This window comes from Garra rufa, chromosome 15, assembly GCF_049309525.1.
Source record: "Garra rufa chromosome 15, GarRuf1.0, whole genome shotgun sequence".
Taxonomy (NCBI): domain Eukaryota; kingdom Metazoa; phylum Chordata; class Actinopteri; order Cypriniformes; family Cyprinidae; genus Garra; species Garra rufa.
Window position 1 is genome coordinate 36,090,441 of NC_133375.1, and position 25,970 is coordinate 36,116,410.

The 25,970-nt window shown below is 34.2% G+C and overlaps 1 protein-coding gene across 1 annotated transcript in view; it reads right to left on the reverse strand.

The window, feature by feature from the left end:
• plxna3 (plexin A3) overlaps nucleotides 1-25,970 on the reverse strand; it is a 199,168-nt gene that overhangs the window by 67,547 nt on the left and 105,651 nt on the right. The window contains exons 8-9 of the mRNA XM_073819872.1: nucleotides 1,221-1,335; nucleotides 455-655 (exon numbers count right to left, since the gene is read on the reverse strand). Coding sequence (XP_073675973.1) covers nucleotides 455-655; nucleotides 1,221-1,335 — 316 coding nt within the window. The remainder of the gene's footprint in view (nucleotides 1-454; nucleotides 656-1,220; nucleotides 1,336-25,970) is intronic.

The window sequence follows — 25,970 nt, forward strand, 5'->3', positions numbered from 1 at the left end:
AATAAATTATGATTTTATATTTATTAAGCTTACTAATATTTTAAATATTATTGTGAGTTTCAATAAATAATAGAAGGATCTTTTAAAAACATCTAAGATTTGAATACCTAAATGCGTTTTTTTTTTTTTGCTTGCGGGACGGCAGTTTGCACCAATTCATTTTTCAATTTTGGGTGAACTATCCCCTAAAAGGGACGCCATCGGCTCACATTGATATTTATGGTGTTTTATAGTGCTTGACATCAGGGTGAATAAGTAATAACACAACTGTTATTTTTATGGTGAACTATTCCTTTAAGAAATCTGACATTTCTAAAGAATATCAACTTGAACCTTAAAGAAAATCCATCTTTCCTTCTTTAATAGTCACTATTCATCACATGTTCCCAAACTGAAGTGCAGTTTGTATGTAAAAGTGAGTTGTTGTCTTAGAAATAAAGCAAAGCGCTCTTACCGAAGTGTTCTGGCACTGGATGCAGGAGCTGTTGAAACGGACCGCGGGAATACGCTGGACTTTGCCCTGGATTTTGAAGACGCACTCATAGTTCTTTTGTCCCGACTGAGGCTGGGGCAAGTTTCGAGCTCGCAACGTGATTGGCCGCACGATCCCCGCCGGTACCAGAATGTCGCTGCTAGGCAGAATCTGCGGGCAACCCTGAAAAAGACAAAAAAAAGAAAGACAATACGTTATAATTCAGTCTCAAGCAGAGCACAAACAATCCCGACTCATAAATATCGTAACCGATTCCACTTTCACTCCAAAGATGACACTGATTCCAGTTTATTGAGCTCAAGGACAATAAATAACGTCTATTCGGCTGAAACTTTGCCTACAAACGCGGCATTCAGTCTCACACAAATGCGCCAAGAACGGAAATCGAGGCCATTAGGGTGGGAATAACTTAAAATCCAGCAATCTGAGGCTAAAAACCCTATTACACAGCACTTGCATCCATCTCCAGTTTTACGAAGCGCGGGTTCTCTCCGCAGATCACACTGATGAAGCGGTAAATGAATATCTTCCTTGGTCCTGTGTGTCAAGTCGCGCTAGAAGAGTCATTACGGTCTACTCTACCCGTTACCGATTGCGGCATTTATCAAAGACACTCATACTGACGTGACTTCTGATCACACTGATGGAAAACTAGTCTCATATCCTGAGATATATTAGCAGGTCAGACCGAACTGGAGAGCGAAACAAGGTTCCTATTTAGACAAACCACGTTAATTGATTGATGATTATCACTTATTGACGGGTGCACAGAGGTGTTGGTCGCAAACCAGCTCTTCCGCTTCCAAGTTGTGCATCTGAGGATATTTCGGACGATCTGTAATCTAATTAACACAGAACAATAATCAGGGTGGCAGTAAAAGCAATTTGCAGGCAGAGGAGACATAAATCAGAACGACTAGGCGCCCGACACACCGTCTGCCCGAGCCAAAAAAGCAGCACGCTTAACAATGATGCAACTATTTAACCCGAACCTCCATCAATCTACACAGGTTTGCATATCAGTGCGACAATAAATCTCATTTTCATATTGGGTGTTTGTAAAGAAGGATTTACTGTCTGTGGAGGCACGAGGGGCGCACAGGTGGCGACTGCAGCGGGAGGAAGGATAGCATGCCTTCATACTGCAAAATGAGCACGATGAATCACCTTTAGTTCTGCCGAAGATGACAACAGTGAACTAATGATAAATTACTCCAGATGACTGGCCCGTAAACAAATATACCGTCCACGGGTATCAGAAAGCGACTCTGATAAGGCGAAACTCGAGAAGGGTGTATTTAATGAGAAAACACAAAGCTCTGTCACCGAAAAGGGTTTCAGCTGTGGTTTAGAACCACAAAATATACATACACACCCTGCTTCCCAGTATATCTACTTCTTAGTGTATAGTATTTTAGAAGTATGGCAAATGCTTTAACGTAATATATCTGAATATGCAGTATACGTGACTCAATACATGAAAAATAACAATTGCCTGCTACTTATAACAAGTATAATTTGACCTGCCAAAAAAGTTCCTCATCAAATGCATTACATTCTGTGACAAAACACAAATTCAGATTCAGCTAAGGACGTGATGCTTCAAGCATCAAATGATACTTTGGACACTCAAAGGCTCAACAGATTCAACTGTTCAAGCATCATTAAATGTCTTTTGTGCAACATTTCAAAATTACAACCCAATTACTGAATTAGAATTGAATTTGAATTGAGGCAGCAGACATGACAGAATTGAAATTAAAATTTAAATGCAAGAAAGCAGAATTTAAAACATAGACAAAGACAAATGTTCAATGTTTCCTACAATGAACAGACAGAATTAGAACGATGGACAATATTAGAGTGATAAAATGACATAATGATAGAACGATGTAATGATAGACAAACGGACGGACAGATAAATAAACAGATAACAGACGTACTGATAAATAGAGCGACAGACCATAACAGATGGACAGATAAATAGAATGATTGACAGAACAATACAGACAGATAGGCAGATAGATAGAATGACAGACAGACAACAAACGGACAGATAGATAGAAACACAGAAAGACAAATAACAGTTGGACACATAGAGAGACAGACAACAGACGGACAGATAGACAGAATGGCAGACTGACAGACAGACAGACAGATAACAGACAGACAGATAGAACAAAAGACAGAAAGACAAATAACAGATGGACAGATAGAGTGACAGACTGACAGACAGACAGATAACAGACAGGCAGATAGAACAAAAGACAGAAAGACACATAACAGATGGACAGATAAAGTGACAGACAACAGAAGGACAGATAGACAGAGTGACAGACTGACAGACAGACAGATAACAGACAGGCAGATAGAACAAAAGACAGAAAGACACATAACAGATGGACAGATAGAGAGACAGACAACAGACGGACAGATAGACAGAATGGCAGACAGACAGACAGACAGATAACAGACAGACAGATAGAACAAAAGACAGAAAGACAAATAACAGATGGACAGATAAAGTGACAGACAGACAACAGAGACAGATCGATAGAACAACAGACAGACCGATAGAACAAAAGACAAATAACAGATGGACAGATAAAGTGACAGACAACAGAAGGACAGATAGACAGAGTGACAGACTGACAGACAGACAGACAGACAGACAGATAACAGACAGGCAGATAGAACAAAAGACAGAAAGACACATAACAGATGGGCAGATAGAGAGACAGACAACAGACGGACAGATAGACAGAATGGCAGACGGACAGATAGACAGAATGGCAGACTGACAGACAGACAGACAGATAACAGACAGACAGATAGAACAAAAGACAGAAAGACAAATAACAGATGGACAGATAAAGTGACAGACAGACAACAGAGACAGATCGATAGAACAACAGACAGACTGATAGAACAAAAGACAAATAACAGATGGACAGATAAAGTGACAGACAACAGAAGGACAGATAGACAGAGTGACAGACAGACAGATAACAGACAGGCAGATAGAACAAAAGACAGAAAGACACATAACAGATGGGCAGATAAAGTGACGGACAACAGAGAGACAGATAGATAGAACAACAGACAGATAGACAGAGTGACAGACAGAAAGATAACAGACAGACAGAACAAAAGACAAATAACAGACGGACAGATAAAGTGATAGACAACAGATGGACAGATAGAACAACAAACAGACAGATAAAAGATGGATAGATAGAACAAAAGACAGAAAGACAAATAACAGATGGACAGATAGAGACAGACAACAGGCGGACAGATAGAATGAGTGACAGACTGACAGAGAGATAACAGACGGAGAGATAAACAGAATGGTTGACAGAAACAACACAGAATGTCAGATAACAAATGAACAGATAGAGCGACAGACAGATAACAGATGGACAGAACGACAGACAGACAACAGATAAACAGACAGAATGACAGACAGAAAGGCAAACAACAGACAGAGAGTGACAGACAGACAACAGACAGATAGAACAACAGACAGATAACAGACAACAAAGGGACAGACAGAATGACAGACAGACAAACAGATAACAGATGGACAGATAGAACAAAAGACAAATTACAAGTAACAGACAGACAGATAGATAACAGCTGGACAGACGGGCAGATAGATACAATGACAGACTGACAGATAATGGATGGACAAATAGACAAAACTACACAAACACAAACCGTTTTCAGAAAAAAAAAAAACAAAAAAAACAAAAAAAAACCTAAGTTTGACAAAAACAAAAACAAGACTGAATTCCTGAATTCACGCCACTGCTCTCAGTTTCCTGACCCGCTGCTGCTGGAGTGGATTACACAACAGTTCAATCCCGTCTCTTTCAAAGTTTCAAAGTACCTCCACAAGAGGCTGATTCAAGGTGATGAAAATGAGCGCGACAAATTACAACCCATGGTGGAGCGCTAACAGACTGCAGTCATAGATATTTAGCACAGGTGATTCCACTAATGGACTATAATGGGCTTTTCATCAAGTTTTTGCCGTTTAGAATCGGGATGCAGCTGCTCCATCATGTGCGTGCACTCCAAAGTTTTAGCACATGACATCATTAGTCTGATCCAAAACCACCATTTGCAAAATAGTTTTTTAAAGCTCTCCTGATAATTCCTCCGAACACAACTGATAAACTCACGCCAAACATATTTCAAACGCAATTAAAACACATCTATCTATGATTAATATTACAAACTTTAAATATCATAATAATTTAGCTGATTGTTTTCTGCTGTCAATTAGAAACCTCCACTGTCTTTTCTCTTAACAAACCTGATAACAACATCCACTGCCTGTTTATATTCTACTCAAATTGAAGGCAACTGCACCCTGAAGACATTTCCTGCTCCGTCCCTCTTAATGTCAGTTTGCTTGTTCTCATTAACAAGCTCCAATCACTACTTAATTATGAATTAAACAAGCCAGGGATGGAGTGTTTGCTGAACGTGGCTTAAAGGTTACAGATAAGCTGAAGAGCTTGTTAACTAAAGAGCGGGAAGGTAATGTCAGCGTTTACCAATACATAACTCATCGCGCCGGGAGCGCCGCATATATAATGTAATGTGTAGTTCTGCCTTTAATGCTTCTGATTGGACGAGCCTTGTTTGAAGGCACATCAAATGAATTCTATATTAACGTGCCATGTTGCCATGGTGGCATCTGTAAACAGCCTACGGTTAGGCTAATGAACTATTTTATGCACAGAAGAATTGTTTATTGAGGTTATTATGATTAATGTGTTTCATTATGTACGGTACAGCCGCGTTTTTGCATAATGCTGTGGCTAAAAGCCAATGGCTAGGGCTGCAAGAACGCAAAATTATTTGCATGATCTTAAACAGGTATTAATAACAGGATAATACGTCACTCTTGTTGTTTGAAAAATACATTCATGAAAATGTCAAAATACATTAATAAATGATATAATTAATAAGCTTGAGGTTTCTAGATTTCATACAATTTAAATGCAAAAACAAAATAAAATAATAAAATAAAAATAAAGTAAAAAAATGTTGCCTGGATTTTTTTGGCAAAAATATGTAGTACAAATAATTTAAAAAAATATATATATGTGACCCTGGACCACAAAACCAGTCATAAGGTTAAATTTGACAAAACTGAGATTTATACATCATATGAAAGCTCAATAAATGATCTTTCTATTGATGTATGGTTTATTAGGATAGGACAATATTTGACTGAGATACATCTATTTGAAAATCTGGAATCTGAGGATGCAAAAAAAAAATCAAAAAGATTGAGAAAATCACCTTTAAAGTTGTCCAAATTAGGTTCTTAACAATGCATATTACAAATCAAAAATTACATTTTGATATGTTTACAGTAGGAATTTTACAAAAATTCTTCATGGAACATGAACTTTACTTAATTTCTTAATGGTTTTTGGCATAAAAGAAAAATAAAAAATTTTGACCTATGCAATGTATTTTTGGCTATTGCTACAAATATACCCCAGCGACTTAAGACTGGTTTTGTGGTCCAGGGTCACATATATATATTTTTAAAAACATTAAAAAAAAATTACAAACAATGGAGCTTGAGGTTTCTAGATTTCAAAGCAAAAACATAAAAAAAAAAAAAAAAACTTTAGCCTTGTTTTTTGGCAAAAAAATTGTACAAATTCTTAAAAAACAATCTTATAAAATACTTTTTCCAAGTAACTGCAAAGAATTTTTAAATAAATAAAATAAAATAAAATACTTTAGCCTTGTTTTTTGGCAAAAATATCTACAAATTCTTTAGGGATACTTTTAAAATACTTTTTCAAGAAACTGCTTATGGAGCTTGAGGCAATGGAGCTGAGGTTTTTTTAATATATATATATATATATATATATATATATATATATATATATATATATATATATATATATATAACAATTCCTATAAAAATATATAGAAAAAAATACTTCCCCAAAAAATTACAAACAAGGGAGAATAAGGTTTCTAGATTGCAAAATAATAAAATAAAAAATACTTTATATACAATTTCTTGTATTTTCTAAAAAAATAGACACTTATTTAAATACTTTTTCAAGAAACTGCTAACAACAGAGCTTGAGGTTTCTAGATTTCAAAGCAAAAACATAAAATAAAAAATAAAATACTTTAGCCTTGTTTTTTGGCCAAAAATTAATTAATTAAAAAAAACTATTTTAAATACTACCCCCCCCCCCATAAAAAATTACAAACATCGAGCTTGAGGTTTCTAGATGTACCAAAATAAAAATTAAATAAAATTAAATAAAAACTATATAGACTATATAAACTTTATAAAAAAAAAGTACTTTTAAATGAATAACAAAAAATTATTAATTAAAAAAAATCTTAATAAAAACTATCATAGTATTTCGATGACACTGAAACAACACTGTTAAGTTAAACTTCAAACGTGGTAAACACTGTACCGCACGGTCTCTCGTGGCTTATTGCTTTACCAAACAGTAGGCCATATTCATGTATTGCGAAAACGAAATATCGTCCAAAAAAAACACCCTGTGTTTGCATTTACGGCGGCTTAAGCGATGAATTATCCCATTTGGCTTTCAAGCAATGTTCAGTGCCTTCCTGTGTGACATCATAACGCCACCGCCCGTGTTTTTATGCATCTACGCGGCAGCGGTAACTGTATCCAGCCACCCGAGCAGCTGCTTGTTTCCCCAGTAGGGCTTTTCCCTCGCACTGATTAGCACCCCATTAGGAGAGGCCTGGCAGCTTACTGCCTGTTGACAGTCTCTCCATTAACCTTATTGTGCATATCCCGCTTATCACACAGCTAAGCACTTTTCTCCGTTGAAACATAAAAAGCCGGAGCGGCCGAGGGAGAGAAATTCATGCCACACGTTCGGAAAATGCACGCGCGCACACACAAAATGCACAAGAAATCCAATTTTTCACTGCAGGTCGGCTAGAGGGAAAAAAACGAATTGTTGCTTACATATATAATTTCCCGAGCAGTCAGTTGCTCAGTCACTCACTCCGTTTTTCTCATTTTTCCATTCCTTCTACCCTGTTAATCCCATTTTCAGTCTTCATAAGCCATAATCCATGAAATATGCTCCCTTCCCTCAGTGCCGAGAAAAATAAATTCAGTCTCCGGATCACTTGGGAGCTGTTCCAATTAAACGTTACATGATATTTTTTGACCTTATTCTTCAGCTAAAGCTGATTTTTTAAATGGCCTGTATAATCTGAGGCGGAAGTTTCTAAAGCTTTGATTGGTTGATTGGAGCTGGATAATATTCTGAAGGTGCTTTATGAAGCCTGGCTTGAAAGTACATACAAATAACTACAAATTATAGTCCATATAGAAATGTCAGTTCACTGCAGAAGCTGAACTAATCATCTACCCGACAGCTCTGATGAAAGCACATTTAACAATGAGATTTGGAGCCGTGGACTAGCGGTAGGGTGATGAGTTGTGGTACTTAAACATCGTAATCAAATAATACCATGGTACATTAATATGGTAATCGGAAAGTACCGCAATATCTGAACATGGTACATAGATCAAACAATACAAGGACAAATAAGAATGTTCAAGATGATGATTATATATATTTTATAGATAGACAGACAAAATATAAAAATCTTATTTAAAATAATTATATTTATAATAAAATTTAATTATAATATAAAAATAAAAAAAAATAGAAAAAATATGTAATAACAACAATAATAATAATAATAATATAATAGTAAATATATTTTTTTATATAGATAATTTTTAAACATTTAAAATAAAATATAAAAATAATTATAAAAACATTTAAAAAATATAACATTTACTTATAATTTAAAATGATAAAAAAAGTATTAGATAGATAAATAGATAGACAGACTTCGAATTGATGTTCATTATAATAGGTATTTTAAAGTAATTCCCTATAAAAATTATTATTTAAAACAAAAATAAGTAATACAAATGTATATTAATAATAAAATTTAATTATAATATAAAATAATAAAATAAATATTAAAAATATGTACACTGTTATGCAATATAATAATAATAATTATAATAATATAATAGTAATAATATATGTAAGGGATAATCAACGGTTTGCCGTGCGTTAAAGGATTTTAAATGCACGACGTGGAGGCTAATAACCGCCCGACGCGAAGCGGAGGGTGGTTGCCTCCGCGAAGTGCATTTTAAATCCTTTAACGCACGGCAAGCCGTTGATTATCCCGCTTATTCCATGGTTATAGACAAATTAAAACTAGGATTGATATTTGCAGCGCAAAATTTGACTGAATGGATAAAAAAGACGGTTATTTTCGTCAGTTATGACACGCAGCTCTAGCATTCTGCCCGCTTCAAATCAGACTCAGAGATTAAATAGTCCGGTAAAATCACATTTATTTGAATGAAAAATAGCATTTGTTTCAGTAGATTATCGATCGACCAAGAGAGAGTGTGAAGGCAAGAGAGATGACAGTTGCGTGTGTGTGTATGTGAATGTGCGTGCGTACCTGCATACTGTGCGTCTCTCTCTACAAACAACAATTCATTCAAAAACAGCAGTTTTACCAACCCGTTGCTGAGGAATATAATGTAGCGATCTAGTATCTAGGATATTTTAATAAGGATCGCAGGCAAACGCTGACAAGAAGTTTATGTATGTGCGCAGCACAATGCGATCTCCGACCTCTCTCTCTCTCTCTCTCTCTCTCTGTGCTTTTGCGTGAATCAATTAAAGCAGCGCATTAATATAGAACGGTGATTAAACTGACTTGGAACTACCTGTGCATTAAACGGTTTTACTGCACACCTGCCAGCCAATCAGAATCCAGTATCCAGACATTCCATGGAATAAATATATATATATATACACACACACATACACAAACACACATATATTTATATATATATATATATATATATATATATATATATTTTTTTTTCTTTTTTTTTATAAAATATAAAAATAAATTTAATATAAAAACATTTAAAAATATATACAATTTTATTATGATTTAAAAACAATATTTTAAAAAATTATAGAATTTTAAAATTTCTTTTTAGTTTTCTTAGTTTATTGTTTGTAATTTTTTAAAATCATAATCACATATATCTATATAATAATTGTATTTCAGTTTTTTTACACTTCATGCCTAAAATCAAAATAGATACATAACACCTAGAATTATATATCAGATACTCAGATATTGAATTTATATCTATATTCAAAAAATACAATTTTATTTAAAAGAAAAAATATTTTCAAATACAAATATTCAAATTAAAAATTAAATTAAAATTATGTACATTTTTATATATAAAATTATTTTTTTTACATTTTACATTATTAGTATTTTATTATTCCTGCCATAAATCCTAGACATTATTATATTGCCATTTGTTTTGTTTTTTATTTTAGGTGTAACATTAGAAATAATATATATATATATATATATATATTTTTTTTTTTAAATAATTAATAACATTTACTTTATAAATCTCACATCAATGCACTACATACACACACACATTTGTGTGCATGTTGCACACAGACTTGGAAGATTTATTAAATATTTTTATGAATAAATATATTTACTGACCATAACAGTCATTCTGTAATTTACATAAACACCACATTCAGATACATTTTATAAATATATAAATAAAAGCACAAAAACAAACATAACATTTGTGAATTCTTGAATCTTCTGGCAGCTTCTGTTTTATTTCATCTGTTTACTTGTTGCACTGATATCAAGATACCAAAGGCTGCTATGATACTCAAGCCAAAATGTTAGTATTGATCCAACACTAACCGTGCGAGACACAAAGAATAAACCTTCGTTTAATGTACAAATGGAGCACTTGTTATCGCTGCAGCTCAAAGACATTTGTTTGGCACAAACAGCCGACACAACATGAAGAAAGCACAAGATCTCCGGCCTCACTCCGGCTCTAAAAGTCTCTTATCAGAAAATCTTCATGCAATCTCCATGTCAGCCTCAGCCATCTCTGTTTTACCAGTAAAGTGTTTGCTAATGTAAAAACAAGATAGCTTATCGCTAGCGGCTGGCATGAGAAGCGAGGACGAGGGCACTGTTTGACTGAAGACGTGAGGGGCGCGGCGTAATGGCTGGCTGGTGACAGACGCCCGCCGTGTCACTTCCTGTGCGGCTACGCCGTCCGGCATGAAGGACCACAGCAGCCAGAGCACTTCCCGCTGGGCTAATGGCATCTCTGTCACTCATCCCACAATTAATTACCTCTGCCCGCAGCTCGTTAATGAAAGAGTCGCCCCACCGAGACGAGACGAGGAGGAGGAAGAGAGCGAGAGTGTGAGAAAGTGAAAGAAAAAGAAAGATTGCATTGTGGGAACAAGAAAACAGATTGAGAAGGGACAGAAGGAGAAGTGACACTTGGAGAACACAAACGGAGAGAGAAATTGAGAGGCAGAGCATCAAAGTGAGAACGAGGAAAAAATAAAACGGTGTGTGAGAGAAAACGCAGAGGGAGGAGGCAGGCGCCGGCCGGGGTCCCGTTGGGAAAAAGGCCAGTTTGAAAATGTGTGCGATCTCTCTGTGGTCATTAGTCTTGGTGAATCGTGTCCCTGCAGTGCTGCTCTTTAAGGTTAAATACATACATAAGCTAATTAAGCTTCCTGTAATGATAAATGTTACGGAGGGAGAGCCATATTACGGCACAGCAGCAATGCTGTCAATCAATGTCACTCTCACATCATGACACAGCAAATGCAAAACACACGCCATAACTGACATTACTTTATATTACTTCCTTTAATATACATACTGCTTAACACATTTGAAATTCATTCAAGTTCAGATATGATTATATATATATATATATATATATATATATATATATATATATATATATATATATATATATATATATATATATAAAACACCAGATTATTATTTTTTTTTAATTTTTTTTTACAGTAGGTGGCTTTTCCTATGCAAATGTGACACCACAATGCCAGCGCACAATGCTATCCAGTTGCCAAGTTTTTCTTTTTGGTCATATCTACATAAATAATCAGGGCAAAATCATAAAGTATAAGCCTATTAAATGTAACGTTTCTTTTTATTTAAAAAATACAAAATTATATTTAAAATTATAATTATCTATAATTACTAATCATGATTAATCATAATTATTTATTTTATAATTAAGTATTATTAGTATATTTACTAGTATATTGAAATTCAAATTTAATAAAAATTGAATACATATTACATTGTGCCTAAAAATCAATATTATATTTATTAATTTTAGGCACAAAATGAAAATGAAAAAATACATATACATATATATAAACAATGTATCTATGAAGTTTTTATAATAAGAAGTTGTTATATTTAAATAGTACATAAAATTATGTAGCAATGTTTTTTCTTTTTGCAATAAAAGCAGATTTTAGCTTTTTTTTATTCTAAATTATATTCAAAGTCTTATTAGTATATTTAGCAGTACATTTAAATTCAAATATAAAAATAATAAAAATATACTATATATATATATATATATTTCTAAAAAAAGCTATATAGCTATATATATATATATATTTTAGAAAACTTTAAATTGTATTTAAATGTAAAAAAAAACCACCTTAAAATGCTAAAAACTAAAACAATTAATTATTAATGTAACTATAAACAAGTTGTTATATTTAAATATTATATAAAAGTTTATGTAGCTATTTATCTTTTTTTATTGTAGCCATAAAATAAAAATTGAAAATTGTAATTTGGCATTTAGCAAAATTTAGCATTTATTTTTATTTAAAAATGTATATTTATAATTTCAAAACTATATAAAAATTCATAATTATTTATTAACAATTTCATATTAGTATATTTAGCAGTACAATTAAAGTCAAATATACAAATAATAAAAATGTACTATATATATTTTTTAAGAATTAAAAGTTAAAGAAATACAATTATGAAATAGGTTAATTATTATTAATACTCACACAATCTTTTTACAATAATAAATAATTGTTATATTCAGAAAAAAGTAATTTTAATATTTATGTTAAAAAAATTGTTATATATACACACACACACACACACACACACACACACACACACACACACACACACAAATGTGTGCATATATGTTTGTTTTTATTAAAATATTACTATTTTATTTTAGAAAAATGCACTACTAGCCTATTTCTGACATAAATAGAAATATAACAAAAGATAACCACTAATTTGGCAAGAATTCAGAAATGCTGCGTTGTATACTATGTTGGCCAAACAGAAAGAGATTTAGAGCATCTCACACCGATAAATCCACAGCCAAACAATCTCCTGCATCAGCCGTTTCAACGCTACACATCTATATATACTGCCAGAACTAACGCAAGTCATAAAGTTTTATACTCCAAAACTCGCATCCGGCATCCTCAGAGAAACATCACATTTACTCTAACTCTTTCCCCCTTAAAACAGAATAGTTTTACGGCTCCTCCTCGACCCCACAAACTCAAAAACATTTCCATCTTAAGAGACCACACAATAAGAGGCAGAGATAAAAACGTATTTCTCAGACGCTGGGGTGGAAGTGCGGGTCGTAATTAGGGGTCCGCGGATCACCCATTCCCAGAGGTCACCCACCGTGTGCTTAACAAACACACTGTAGCCTCATCAACACGCCAAAGCTGGCAAAACAGACACGAAGCGTTGTGTAGGAGGACATCCACGCGTGATGTACGGAAACGCATTTTAATACAACAGATGAAGAGAATAAGACCCTTATTAGAACAGAGCAGCCGCTGCATTCAGAATCGGTCCAATCTGGAAAGGACAAACTTACAGTCACTTTAATTGGCAATGTGAAGGTCAAACAACGTGTGTAAATGAAAAGACAATGAATTTAAAGATGTCGGCAGTAAGAATTCCAGTCACTGACTGCAGTTATATTCTACCATTATTTAACGTTACTTAAGTTAATATTAGCTAGTTTTGTTAGAGTTAAATACAATATAGCTTTTTATTTTAAAGGGCACCTATCACATTCTACAGACCCTGCCCACAACTGTTGATTGACACGGCTGTATTAGCAGAGACTCCGCCCTAAATGAGCTGCACACAATCCGCCATGTTTGTTTATTAAAAGCAGCATTCAAGAAAGAAATGTCTTAACATGTTTTGAACAAACTGTTTAAGCGCAATAAGACAGGAAAGAGAACTTAGTTTAGTACTCACATGCCGTGTGACACCTGCTTTCTGTACGTTCGCTTCAGATGTGTGTGCTCAGAATATCATATATCAGAAGTTGAAACTGAAAGGCATGATTTTAACGCGATAGACATGATAATCAAAACCGAACAGATGTTTTTTGGCAGAGTATCTTATGTATGAGCTTAAGGGGCACAGCTTTATTATGGAAAAAGGGGGTGGGGGGTGGAGCAGCAGCTCATTTGCCTTTAAAGAGTTTAATAGAGTTTAAGATGTTTAATGCATGAAAACATGGGCATTTTCAAAAATGATATAATTGATGATCTGTGGGGTTTATTGTTTGGTTTATATAAAAAACATAGACAGCAGTATAGCTACTAGATATTACACTGCTGTCACTTAATACAGAGATCTAATATAAACATGCAATTTCTTTTCCGGCTGTTTATCTTTACAGACATAAACGACTGTGGTTTTTAACTTATATGTGTCTTTAACATAAACTTGTGTGTATTTGACAGTTTAAGCGCAATAAAATGTGAAAGAGAACTAAGTTTAGTACTGACATGCTGAGTGATAGCTGCTTTCTGTGTGGTAGCTTCAGATGTGCGCGCCCAGAAAATCCTATATCACAAATTTAAACTGATATGGATTTAAAACACATGATTTCAGAGCGATAAAGATGATTATCAAAACCAAACTGGTGTTTTTTGGCAGAGTATCTGAGGAACGAATTATAAAGGCACAGCCCTATTCTGGAAAAGGGGACGGGGAGCAGCAGCTCATTCGCATTTAAGACGACATGCACGAAAACAGCACGTTTCTATTTTTACGCTGCTGTCACTTAATACAGAGATCTAATTTAAACATGAAATTTCTTTCCCAGCTGTTCACCTTTACACAACCGACTGTTTTTGTAACTTGTGTTTTTAACAAATTTTTGCGTATTTGACAGTTTAAGCGCAATGCGACATAAAAGAGAACTTTGTTCAGTACTCGCATATAATGTGGGCGCTCAGAAAACTGTATATTAGAAGTTTAAAATGATTTGGATTAAAAATGCATGATTTTAGGGTGATAAACATGATAATCAAAGCCCAACATATGTTTTTTGAGAGTATCTGAGGAATGAGCTATAAAGGCACAGCCCTATTCTGGAAAAGGGGGTGGGGAGAAGCAGAAAGAAGATGTATAAATTTTTCTTTTTTTTGCCTAAATATCTTTTTTCATGTAGTACTGTCCTTCAGAAGCTCCAGAAGACAAAATAAGTTCAATTTACCCTCATTTTAGCTCTTAATGCATCGTGAGTCCCTCAGTTGTTCTCAGTGTTGAATAGATGGGTCTCAAAATCATACAGTCATTGTTGGAAAGGGTTCAAATACACAAAAATACTGAAAAACCAAAGAATTGTGGGACCTGAAGGATTTTCTGAAGAACAGCAGGTAGTTTAACTGTTTGGGACAAACAAGGGACTCATGAACAACTATCACCAAAAAAAAAATTCATTCAGGTAACAACAAAGTATTAAGAATCATGTAAACTTTTGAACAGGGTCATTTTTATAAATTCAACTATTATTTTAACTAAACAGATGCTTGAAGTCACCCTGAGGAATATATATTACAGCAACAGAATGCCACTCAATTGCTCACCAAAAAAATAAATAAATAAAATTAGCTAACTGTGCTAGAGGTGTAACAAGGCTTTTACATTGCATAAGACGCTGCTCGACCGATTTTGCCTCGAATTATTGACAAAAACTATTCAATGACTCATTCTTGTGAGACACTGAATAATTTGCACACAGGGCACAGCAATTGAGTGGCATTCTGTTGCTGTAATATATATTCCTCAGGGTGACTTCAAGCATCTGTTTAGTGAAAATAATAGTTGAATTTATAAAAATGACCCTGTTCAAAAGTTTACATACACTTGATTCTTAATACTTTGTTGAGATATATGGTATTTTTGAGCACTTCCTATGTTGAACTGCCTCCTTAAGATGAATCACTTGTTGTATTCCCAATTGTAAGTCGCTTTGGATAAAAGCATCTGCTAAATGAATAAATGTAAATGTACCTGATTGAATTTTTTTTTGGTGATAGTTGTTCATGAGTCCCTTGTTTGTCCTGAACAGTTAAACTGCCTGCTGTTCTTCAGAAAATCCTTCAGGTCCCACAAATTATTTGGTTTTTCAGCATTTTTGTGTATTTGAACCCTTTCCAACAATGACTTGGAGATCCATCTATTCAACACTGAGAACAACTGAGGGACTCAGAAGAAAACACGATGCATTAAGAGCTAAGATGAGGGTAAATTTAACTTATTTTGTCTTCTGGAGCTTCTGAAGGACAGTACTACATGAAAAAAAAGACATTTAGGCAAAAAAAGAAAAAATGACACATCTTCATTCTGTCCACAAGTTTACACCCCCCAACTTTTAATGCATTGTATTTCCTTCTAACGCATCAGTGAGCCTTTGAACCTTCTGTAATAGTTGCATATGAGTCCCTCAGCTGTCCTCAGTGTGAAAAGATGGATCTCAAAACCATATAGTCATTGTTGACAATAAATACATTTTTATAAATATACATTTTATAAACATAAACAGAAATGAATTAAAAGTATTAATTTCTTCAAATAATAATAATAATAAAAATCTCACTTAGCCCAAAACGTTTGAATGTACACAGTGTTTTTACTCTATGTTTAGTGCACAGCAAAAATCCCATTACCATCAGAACAGAGTTTCTAATATAATTTGGGGCCGAGCTCACAGTGAAAGGCTCCTAATCAATATGACTTTGGAGGACCCTCAAACAGATGTAGCAATACTCCTCCTGGAAAACACTGCAGTGGAGAGAGACAGAGAGAAGCCGGCTGCTGTTCAGTGGATTAGGCCCAGGGCGCTGGAGTGCTGCTGGGAGCTGGAGAGACCCCGTCACACTCGCCCTGTTTACAGTGTGAAGAGTGTTTTTATGTCGGTGTTTTTGAAGCACCTCTCAAAGCCTGGGCCAAGGCACCGGGGCAGAGCTTACCCTGGGAGAAGATGCACTCCACTGAGCCACTCTCACACACACACACACACACACACACACACACACACACACACACACACACAAACTCCCGTCGGCTTAAGGGCCTGGATCACTGACTCACACACACTGATCAGAGCAAAAGAACGCCTGTGCATTGTGAATGTAAAAATAAGCCAGTGTGGTAATCATTGAAAGAGCCCACATATGCTCTCGGCCCACGCCAACACGGATATCGGCCCCCCGGCTAACTCTTCTTACGATAAATGACAGTGAGCTTGTTTTTTGTTTCAATTCGGCCTGAAAATTCTGAAATGACAATGGGAATTCAATGTGTGATTCAAAAGTTGCTCTGTTCCAAAATCTAGTGAGCTCTTACTATAATTACGCTGCCTGCTATTACACCTAGAAACCAAAATCTGAGACAGCTTCACATAATGAACACACTAATCACTGTATTTATACTACAAACTGCCACAGCATAGAGCAAAAGTATGCAAACTGGGACGTACATCAAGAGGTCAAGATTTAGCTTAGTTGGTTAGCAAGCTCCAGTTATGCTTTTAGGATAAAAAAAATATATTATTTTATAAAAAGAGTAAAAATTTGCAGAGCATTAAAATAAATGGATTAATATTTTGTGTGGCATTATATTTTATGCTATTTGTGTGGTGCACCAAAATAGTAAATAGATTCATTAAATGTAGATCAATGACAAACAAATATATAAATAAATAATTGTATAAAACAAAGGTGATGGACTGACAGATGGAATGACTGACAGAAAGACAAAAAAGGTAAAACAATGGATAGAATGATAGACAGAAGGATGGATGAATGGACAGACAGAATGATAGAAAGAATAGACAGACGGACAAATAATGCATTGACGGATGGACAGATGGATGACAAATGAATGGAACGATGGATGGACAGATGAATGGAATGATGGATGGATTGAATGATAGATGATGTAACGACAGATGGATGGACAGTACTATAGATGACAGATGAATGGAACGATGGATGGGTGGATGGAATAAATGAAGAATGAAGGATGGATGGACAGATAGATTGAAAGATAGGTGATAGAACAATGGATGGATAGATAGATAGAATGATAGATGATGGATGAATGGAATGATGGATGGATAGATAGAATGATAGATGACAGATGAATGGAACGATGGATGGATAGAATGATAGATGACAGATAGGTGGATGGATGGATAGATGGATGGACAGAATTATAGATGACAGATAAATGGAATGATCGATGGATGGATGGACTGATAAATGAAGAATAAAGGATGGATGATGGACAGATGGATTGAAAGATTAATGGATTGATGGATAGAAAGATAGGTGACAGAACGATGGATGGATGGATGGATGGATGGATAGAATGACCCATGATGGAATGACGGTTGAATGGATGGGTAGAATGATAGATGACGGAATGACGCTTGGATGGATAGATAGAATAATAGCTGACGATGAATGGAATGATGGATGGATAGAAAGATAGGTGATAGAACAATGGATGAATGGATGGATGGAACGATAGATGATGGACTGGAACGATGGATGGATGTTAGATGGATGAATGGATAGAATGATAGATGATGGAATGATGGTTGGATGGATGGATAGAATGATAGATGATAGATGGGTGGATGGATGGATAGAATGATAGATAATAGAATGATGTATGGATGATAGAATGATCGATGATGGGATGATGATGGATGGATAGAATAATCGATGATAAATTATGGATGGATCGATGGATAGATAGATAGATAGATTGACAGATGGATAGGTGATAGAACAATAAATGGATGGATAGATGGATAGAATATAGATGATGGTTGAATGGAATGACGGATGGATAGAATGATAAATGATGGAACGATTGATGGATGGCTGGATGGATAGATAGATAGAATGATAGATGACAGATGGGTGAATGGATGGAATGATAAACGATGGAATGATGGCTGATGGATGGATAGAATGATAGATGACAGATGGGTGAATGGATGGATGGATAGAATGATAGATGATGAATGGAATGATGGATGGATAGAATGATAGATGACAGATGGGTGAATGGATGGATGGATGGATGGATAGAATGATAGATGATGAATGGAATGATGGATGATAGAACGATGGATGGATGGATGGATGGATAGATAGAATGATAGATGACAGATGGGTGAATGGATGGATGGATAGAATGATAGATGATGGATGAATGGAATGATTGATGATAGAACGATGGATGGATGGATGGATGGATAGATAGATAGAATGATAGATGACAGATGGGTGAATGGATGGATGGATGGATAGAATGATAGATGATGGATGAATGGAATGATTGATGATAGAACGATGGATGATGGATGGATGGATAGATAGATAGAATGATAGATGACAGATGGGTGAATGGATGGATGGATGGATAGAATGATAGATGACAGATGGGTGGATGGATGGATGGATAGAATGATAGATGACAGATGGGTGAATGGATGGATGGATGGATAGAATGATAGATGATGGATGAATGGAATGATTGATGGATAGAACGATGGATGGATAGATAGATAGAATGATAGATGATGGATGAATAGAATGATTGATGGATAGAACGATGGATGGATGGATGGATGGATAGATAGAATGATAGATGACAGATGAATGGAACAATGGATGGATGGAAAGAGAGTCAGACAAACAGACTGAACAATAGAACAACAGGAAGACAGACTAACAGAAAAACAGACAGGAAGACAGATAGATAGAAGCTAGAAGATTTCTTTAAAAACATCTAATAGGTAGGTAAAGTGATCAGAATCAGAATAAACTGGACACACATTTCATGTATAATCTATGCAGCTCACTAAGTCTTAGGACGGCGCTATTGTGTGTGTGTGTGTGTGTGTGTGTGTGTTTGGGCACACAATGAAGTAAGCGTTTGTGATGAGCAGCGCTGGAGCGTGTGAACATGCGAGTGACAAACGCTGCCGTCTCTCTTCACGAACACGCCGCTGACGGGACGCTCTCTGAACTGCTGTCAGCACGCTCCACGCAGTCGGAGGATCCTCTGGCCTGCTACACCAGCACTCTCCCCTCCAGTATCAACACTGGATGACTCACCACTTTTCGCTGACTAACTCTTTTCTTGAACGAGAGCGAGGGGGGGAGGAGTGATAAGAAGATTGTCAGTCCTGGTGCTGGAGGGGAAGACAGACAAACCGAGAGAGAGACAGAGAGAGATGGGCATATCTCAGCGCTGCTGGCTGCCTCTGATAAGCACTGATAAGGCATCTCTTTGATGTTCAGTTAAGTGTAAAATTAAAATGCGCCAAAAGCCGAGGGGCGCACGGCACCCCCTTCTGCAACTAAAGACGGGAAGATTTTCCTCTCTCCTCTTTGGCTCCTCCCTCGTGCGCCTCTCTCTCTCTGAAATCAGCCAGGTGTTAATTGTATGGGTGTCTGTCCCGCCGTGCGTATATACAGTCCAAATCATATATCAAATCATTTTCAATCTTTCATTTGGCTATCATTAAGCCTCATTATCCACACGGCCTGATTACAGATCCAATTAACCTTGTTTCTCTGAGCCGTGGCTTCGTTAGCGTGCGTATAGTTAATAATTTCTCTAATTGAAAAACTGTAATGTCAGAATCACAGATATGAAAACACTCAGTTGCCTGGCAGCTGCAATGACGGCATACAAAAAGTGGCACTGGCTAAATTAAATATTAATACGTTTGGAGACGCTTCTAGAAGCTTCTAACCTGATTTGTCACATCTGACCAAACAGATTAAGCAATTTATTGGAAGCATATTCTACACTTTTATAGCATCTTACAGATGAGTCTGGAAAGCACCATATCTAAGGCAACAATACAAATAAGCCAGTAAATACTTTCATGTTGTGGCCAAAACTGGCTGATTTTAAAATCTTTAGCACTTTGACTAAAAATCTGAAACACTGCTGCATCTATTACTACCACAAAATCAAATCAAATACTAAAATCTAACAATTAGAAAAAAGTAAAATGTTTTTTAAAAAAAGTGAATTTAGGCATCGCTGGATGTACAGTATGAAAACATGAAACTAAATAAATAAATAAAACATTTGTCTGAAAAAAAGAAGTAGAAAAGAATTAGAGGAACAACTAATACAAATAAAAATAAATAAATAAATAAATAGAAATGAAACAAATTCTAGTTAAAAATAAATAAAACAAACAAACAAACACTAAAAACGAACAATTAGAAAAAGGTAAAAAAAAGGTGAATTTAGGCATTGCAGGATGTACAGTGTGAAAACTAAAGAAATATAGATAAAAGTTTCATCTGAAAAAAAGGAAGGAGTAATAATAATAATAATAATAATAATAATAATAATAATAATAATATAAATAAATAAACACAAATAAAATGTAAATAAATTAAATATAAACTCTGGTCAAAAATAAATAAATAAATAAATAAAAGTAAAATGTTAGGAAAATAAATATGAAAAATGGGGGAAAATTAAAGGAATAAATAATAATATTACAAATAAATAAATAGATAAATAAACAAACAAACAAATAAATAAAACGTAAATAAATTAAATATACATTCTGGCCATAAATAAATAAATAGAAAAAGTTAAATGTTAGGAAAAAGGTCAATTTAGGCATCACAGAATGTACAGTATCAAAACTTCTGAAAAAATTAGAAAATACTAAAGGAACAAATAACAACAAAGTAAATAAACAAATAAATATACTAACAATTAAAAAAAAGTGTTTTAACGTTAAAATTTTTTTTTAGGCATTGCAGGATGTACAGTATGAAAACTTATATAAAACATAAATGCTTCATCTGGGAAAAAAAAAATTAGAAAAATTAAAGGAATAAATAATAACAATAATAATAATAATAATAATAATAATAATAATAATAAATAAATGTAAATACATTAAATATAAATTCTGGTTAAAAATAAATAAACAAACAAGCAAGCAAACACTAAAAACTAGCAATTAGGGAAAGAAAGTGTAAAACTGTGGAAAAAGTGAATTTAGGCACTGCAGGATATACAGTATGAAAACTTATGAAAAAAAATCGATAAAATTTCATCTAAAAAAATAATTAAAATTTAAATAAATTGCATACAAGATAAACAAATATATACAAACATACATAAAATTATAATTTTCAGTTATAAAAACAAACTATTTGAAGTGCTATATTTTTTGGTGAAGAAAACAACCAATTTTTCATGCATATAAAATGTGTAGCTAAAAAAAAAAGACAACTTTTTGTGGTGGAGTCTGTAAAAATGTTGACAGGGCAGTATCTAAAGTATTATGGAAATATATACAGTTGCATTTTTTATTTCTCATCCAGGTCTTATAGATTTGCAAAACTGGTCATTTATCAGCTAGCTATAAGATAGAATGGCTTATCTCTAATACATTGCTTCCAAGACTCATCGGTCCCAAAAAACTTTTACTTTTATGACCTGAATCATACTTAATGTTGTAGAAGGAAAAAAGATGTTATGTAGTGTAGAATACGTTTCCTATATATTGCTAAATAAATTTAAGAAAGACCAATACATAAACAATATATAACAATGTTGGCATCATCACACAGCACAATTTCCATAAACCTTCTGGGAACCGAACTGTTGCTGAAAGCAGTCTAAACGCAGACTAAACCTTTGACTCACACTTGAATTCATATCTGTATCTCGCCTCATCTAAAGCAACAGCGTTAGTTAGCCGAGCCACTTTGTTCCTGTCGCTGTGGTTTTACTCTGTAATCATGATGCAAAGAAATGCAAGAGAGATCTAAATAAAGCCAATGCACTCAGTGTCTGGTATCCAAGCAGCTGGAGAGTCACGTATGCTGTTTTCCCTTCACTCTCGGTCACTGGGTGCACAAAAACTCTGACAACAGAAAGAGGCAGCAGTAACTCCTCAACCTGTGAAGGCAGCGGCCTACAGCTCAGTCAAGTGTGCAATAAAGCGCTCAGACGCAGAATGAAAAGAAAAAGAGAGGAAGAAATGGAGAAAAGGAGAGAAGAAAAAGAAGGAGGCGGGAACACAAGATGTAAATCTATTCACAGATTGGGCCAAATCTGTGCTTAGACTATTATTTTCCCTCACCGCAACAGAATCTTGGCTAGAAACAAGACACCAAGCCAGACATTAAACACTTGGGCCTATTTCAAACATCAGTAACCACAAACAAAAGGCAATAACAAAAAAAGTTGTCCAAGTTATTTTGGCTCGATACTCATTAGCACCTGAAATTCTGGAAGGAATTACACTGTCGACACCCTGAAAACACTCATACATCCATCACAGCGCCGCAGCGCCAAACGGAGAATTACAAAATCAACAGGAGGAAGCAGTGATTGACTCAAATCGGCTTTGCAGAATGGAAATAAAAATGACTGCATGAGATTCTAACAATTGGGCAGAAAATGAGTTTCGTTTGCACATGACACAATTTGCTGAATGGTTACTCGGGTGATCTGGAGGGTTTCTTATGCTGGTCCAAAAAAAAAATAAAAAAATGAGGCAAAGTTTCTAAGTTCATATTCGCACTGCAAAGTTTTGAGAGTCTGCAAATGTGTACGTTCAGAAGTGAAACAATGAAGGCTGATATAGCGATAACCAAAGCTGCGTTTTAGTGTCTTACGACTACAAAAACATGGATGCCAGTTAGTGCCAACAGCAAAATATCTTAAGAATTTTCAATTTTTAGTTTGGACTACCGATTTCCCATCCAAGTTGAGAATTTCATTTATACGAAAAAATGGAAAATTACAAAAACAATTTATTAATGAATTTGTTTCACCAATTAATTAATTGTTTTCTTACAGATCAAAAAAACACTACAAAAAAGTTTTTGTGTGCATGTTTCACCAATAAAAAAATTGATAAATAAAAAAATAAACAAACACTGAAAACCTATGAAATATAGATAAATGTTTAATATTAAAAAAATTGGAATATATACAAACAATATGTAAATAAATTAAATATAAATTCTGGTAAAACATAAATAAATAGAAAAAGTAAAATGTTAAGGAAAAATTAATTTAGGCATCCTGCACAGTGTGTAAACTTAATTAAAGGTTTTATTTGAAAAATGGGAAAAAAAATTAAGGGAATAAATAATAATAATATGAATAATAAAAATAAATAAATAAAATGTAAATTTATTAAATATACATTCTGGTCATAAATAAATAAATAATTAGAAAAAGTAAAATGTTAGGAAATCAGTAAATTTAGGCATCGCAGAATGTACAGTATCAAAACTTATTAATCTGAAAAAAATTTAAGAATTAACAACAACAACAAACCACCAAAGTAAATAAACAAATAAATGAACTAACAATCAGAACTTGTTAGAACGTAATAAATAAATGAATTGAATTGAATAAGTGAATATACTCCGCCAAATATTATGCAAATATTTTCTTACCAAAATCTATAAACTAATAAAATTCCATTATAATTTATACAAATGTTTCATTACAAAATAAAAATATTGGGAAAAATCTGTTATTGGTGAATATGTTCCAGCAATAAATAAATTATTAAAATAAACACAATATATATATATATATATATATATATATATATATATATATATATATATTAGGGATGTAACGGTATTGTAAATACCGTCGTACCGCAATAGAAAATTTTTTCGATACTACCGTGGTCGCATGACTCGATAAAACTATAGGTCTTCTGAGAAAAGTTTTCTCAGGCGAATGGAGCGAACGGGAGGTAGCGGGAACTACAATTCCCATCAGCCCAGGCGTGGCCATAATCCTTTGCGGTCTGTTGCCCGCCCCCCTTGAACGTCAAGCAATACTCTTTGCGTCAAGTTCATTTTATTTTCGATATAGCGCCAGATCACAATAGAAGTCATTAAGGTTATCTTTCCTATAGAACAGGTCTATACATTGTTCTTTTATTAAACAAACTAAATTGCCTTATGTTATTTATCTTATTTACACGAAGGCATGTCATTTCTGTCTACATGATGCCGCGTTTACAATTTCTCTTCCGCGAAAACAGGACTCCATTCATAAAAACGGAATCTACTATAGCGCGGAATGCCACCGATTTTGTTGATTTTTGGATTAATAAATCAAAAGTTGGTCTGTCACTTAATTCAAATCGCGATATGGACTAGTGTCTGTGAAAACTGAAATGCAAAAAGACCGTTTTAATATGAATCCTGCATGTTCCGTTTGCCTCTGTCTGTATGAATGCTGGAGACGCGTTTTTTTCTCTTTACTACGCTCCTACTGAAGCACGCGTGATGCTCCCGCTAATTCTTGGCATTTGCATCTCACATGAACAGATAAACTCAATCTGCAAAGCTTCTGTTAGTGTCACTTTTACCGTTTCATTTAAGAAAACTAGCGTCATATCATGGACACACAGAAACTTCAGGGCAACCTGTCAAAATAAAAGTACGGTTTAACATGACATAGTCTTGTATTACTTTTGTACAGTATAATGTAGGTGTTTATATATTCCTATTTAAATAATTTACATAAAAAAATATTACAAGATTAACCACTTAATTGTAGAGAAAAATACTACAATTATTATTTAAACGTTTTAAACTGAATATAATTTTCTTCCATGGATGGATTTTAACAGTAAACCTCTGTTTGTTTGCCAAAAATTAAAAGGGTTTATTTTTCATTTGATTAACAGAAAAATTACAACACATAAGAATTTCTAAAAAAAAAAAAAAAAAAAAAAGCTAAAGATTGTGGAGCCCTATTGTTCAAAATGTTAAAATAGAGAGTTTTGGACTTTATTTTTTCACTGAAATGAATGTTGTCGTTATTACACAAAGTAGGCTAAAGTACTGCAAAAAAAAAAAAAGTACCGTGGTTACATGGTTTAATAATTTTTTGTTTTTAAAATTGAAGTTCCTGTTTCAAAGTTTACAGATAGATGGCTAATTTTTATGCCATTGATATGTTCAGTGTTCATGTAAACTGTTTAATAAACACTTCTGGCACTTTTTTCAAGTCTCTTCATTAGTTTTGTTTTTTCCTGTAAATGATTCAATAAATACCGTACCGTGCCATTCATACCTAGGTATTACCGTACCGTGAAGTTTTGATACCGTTACAT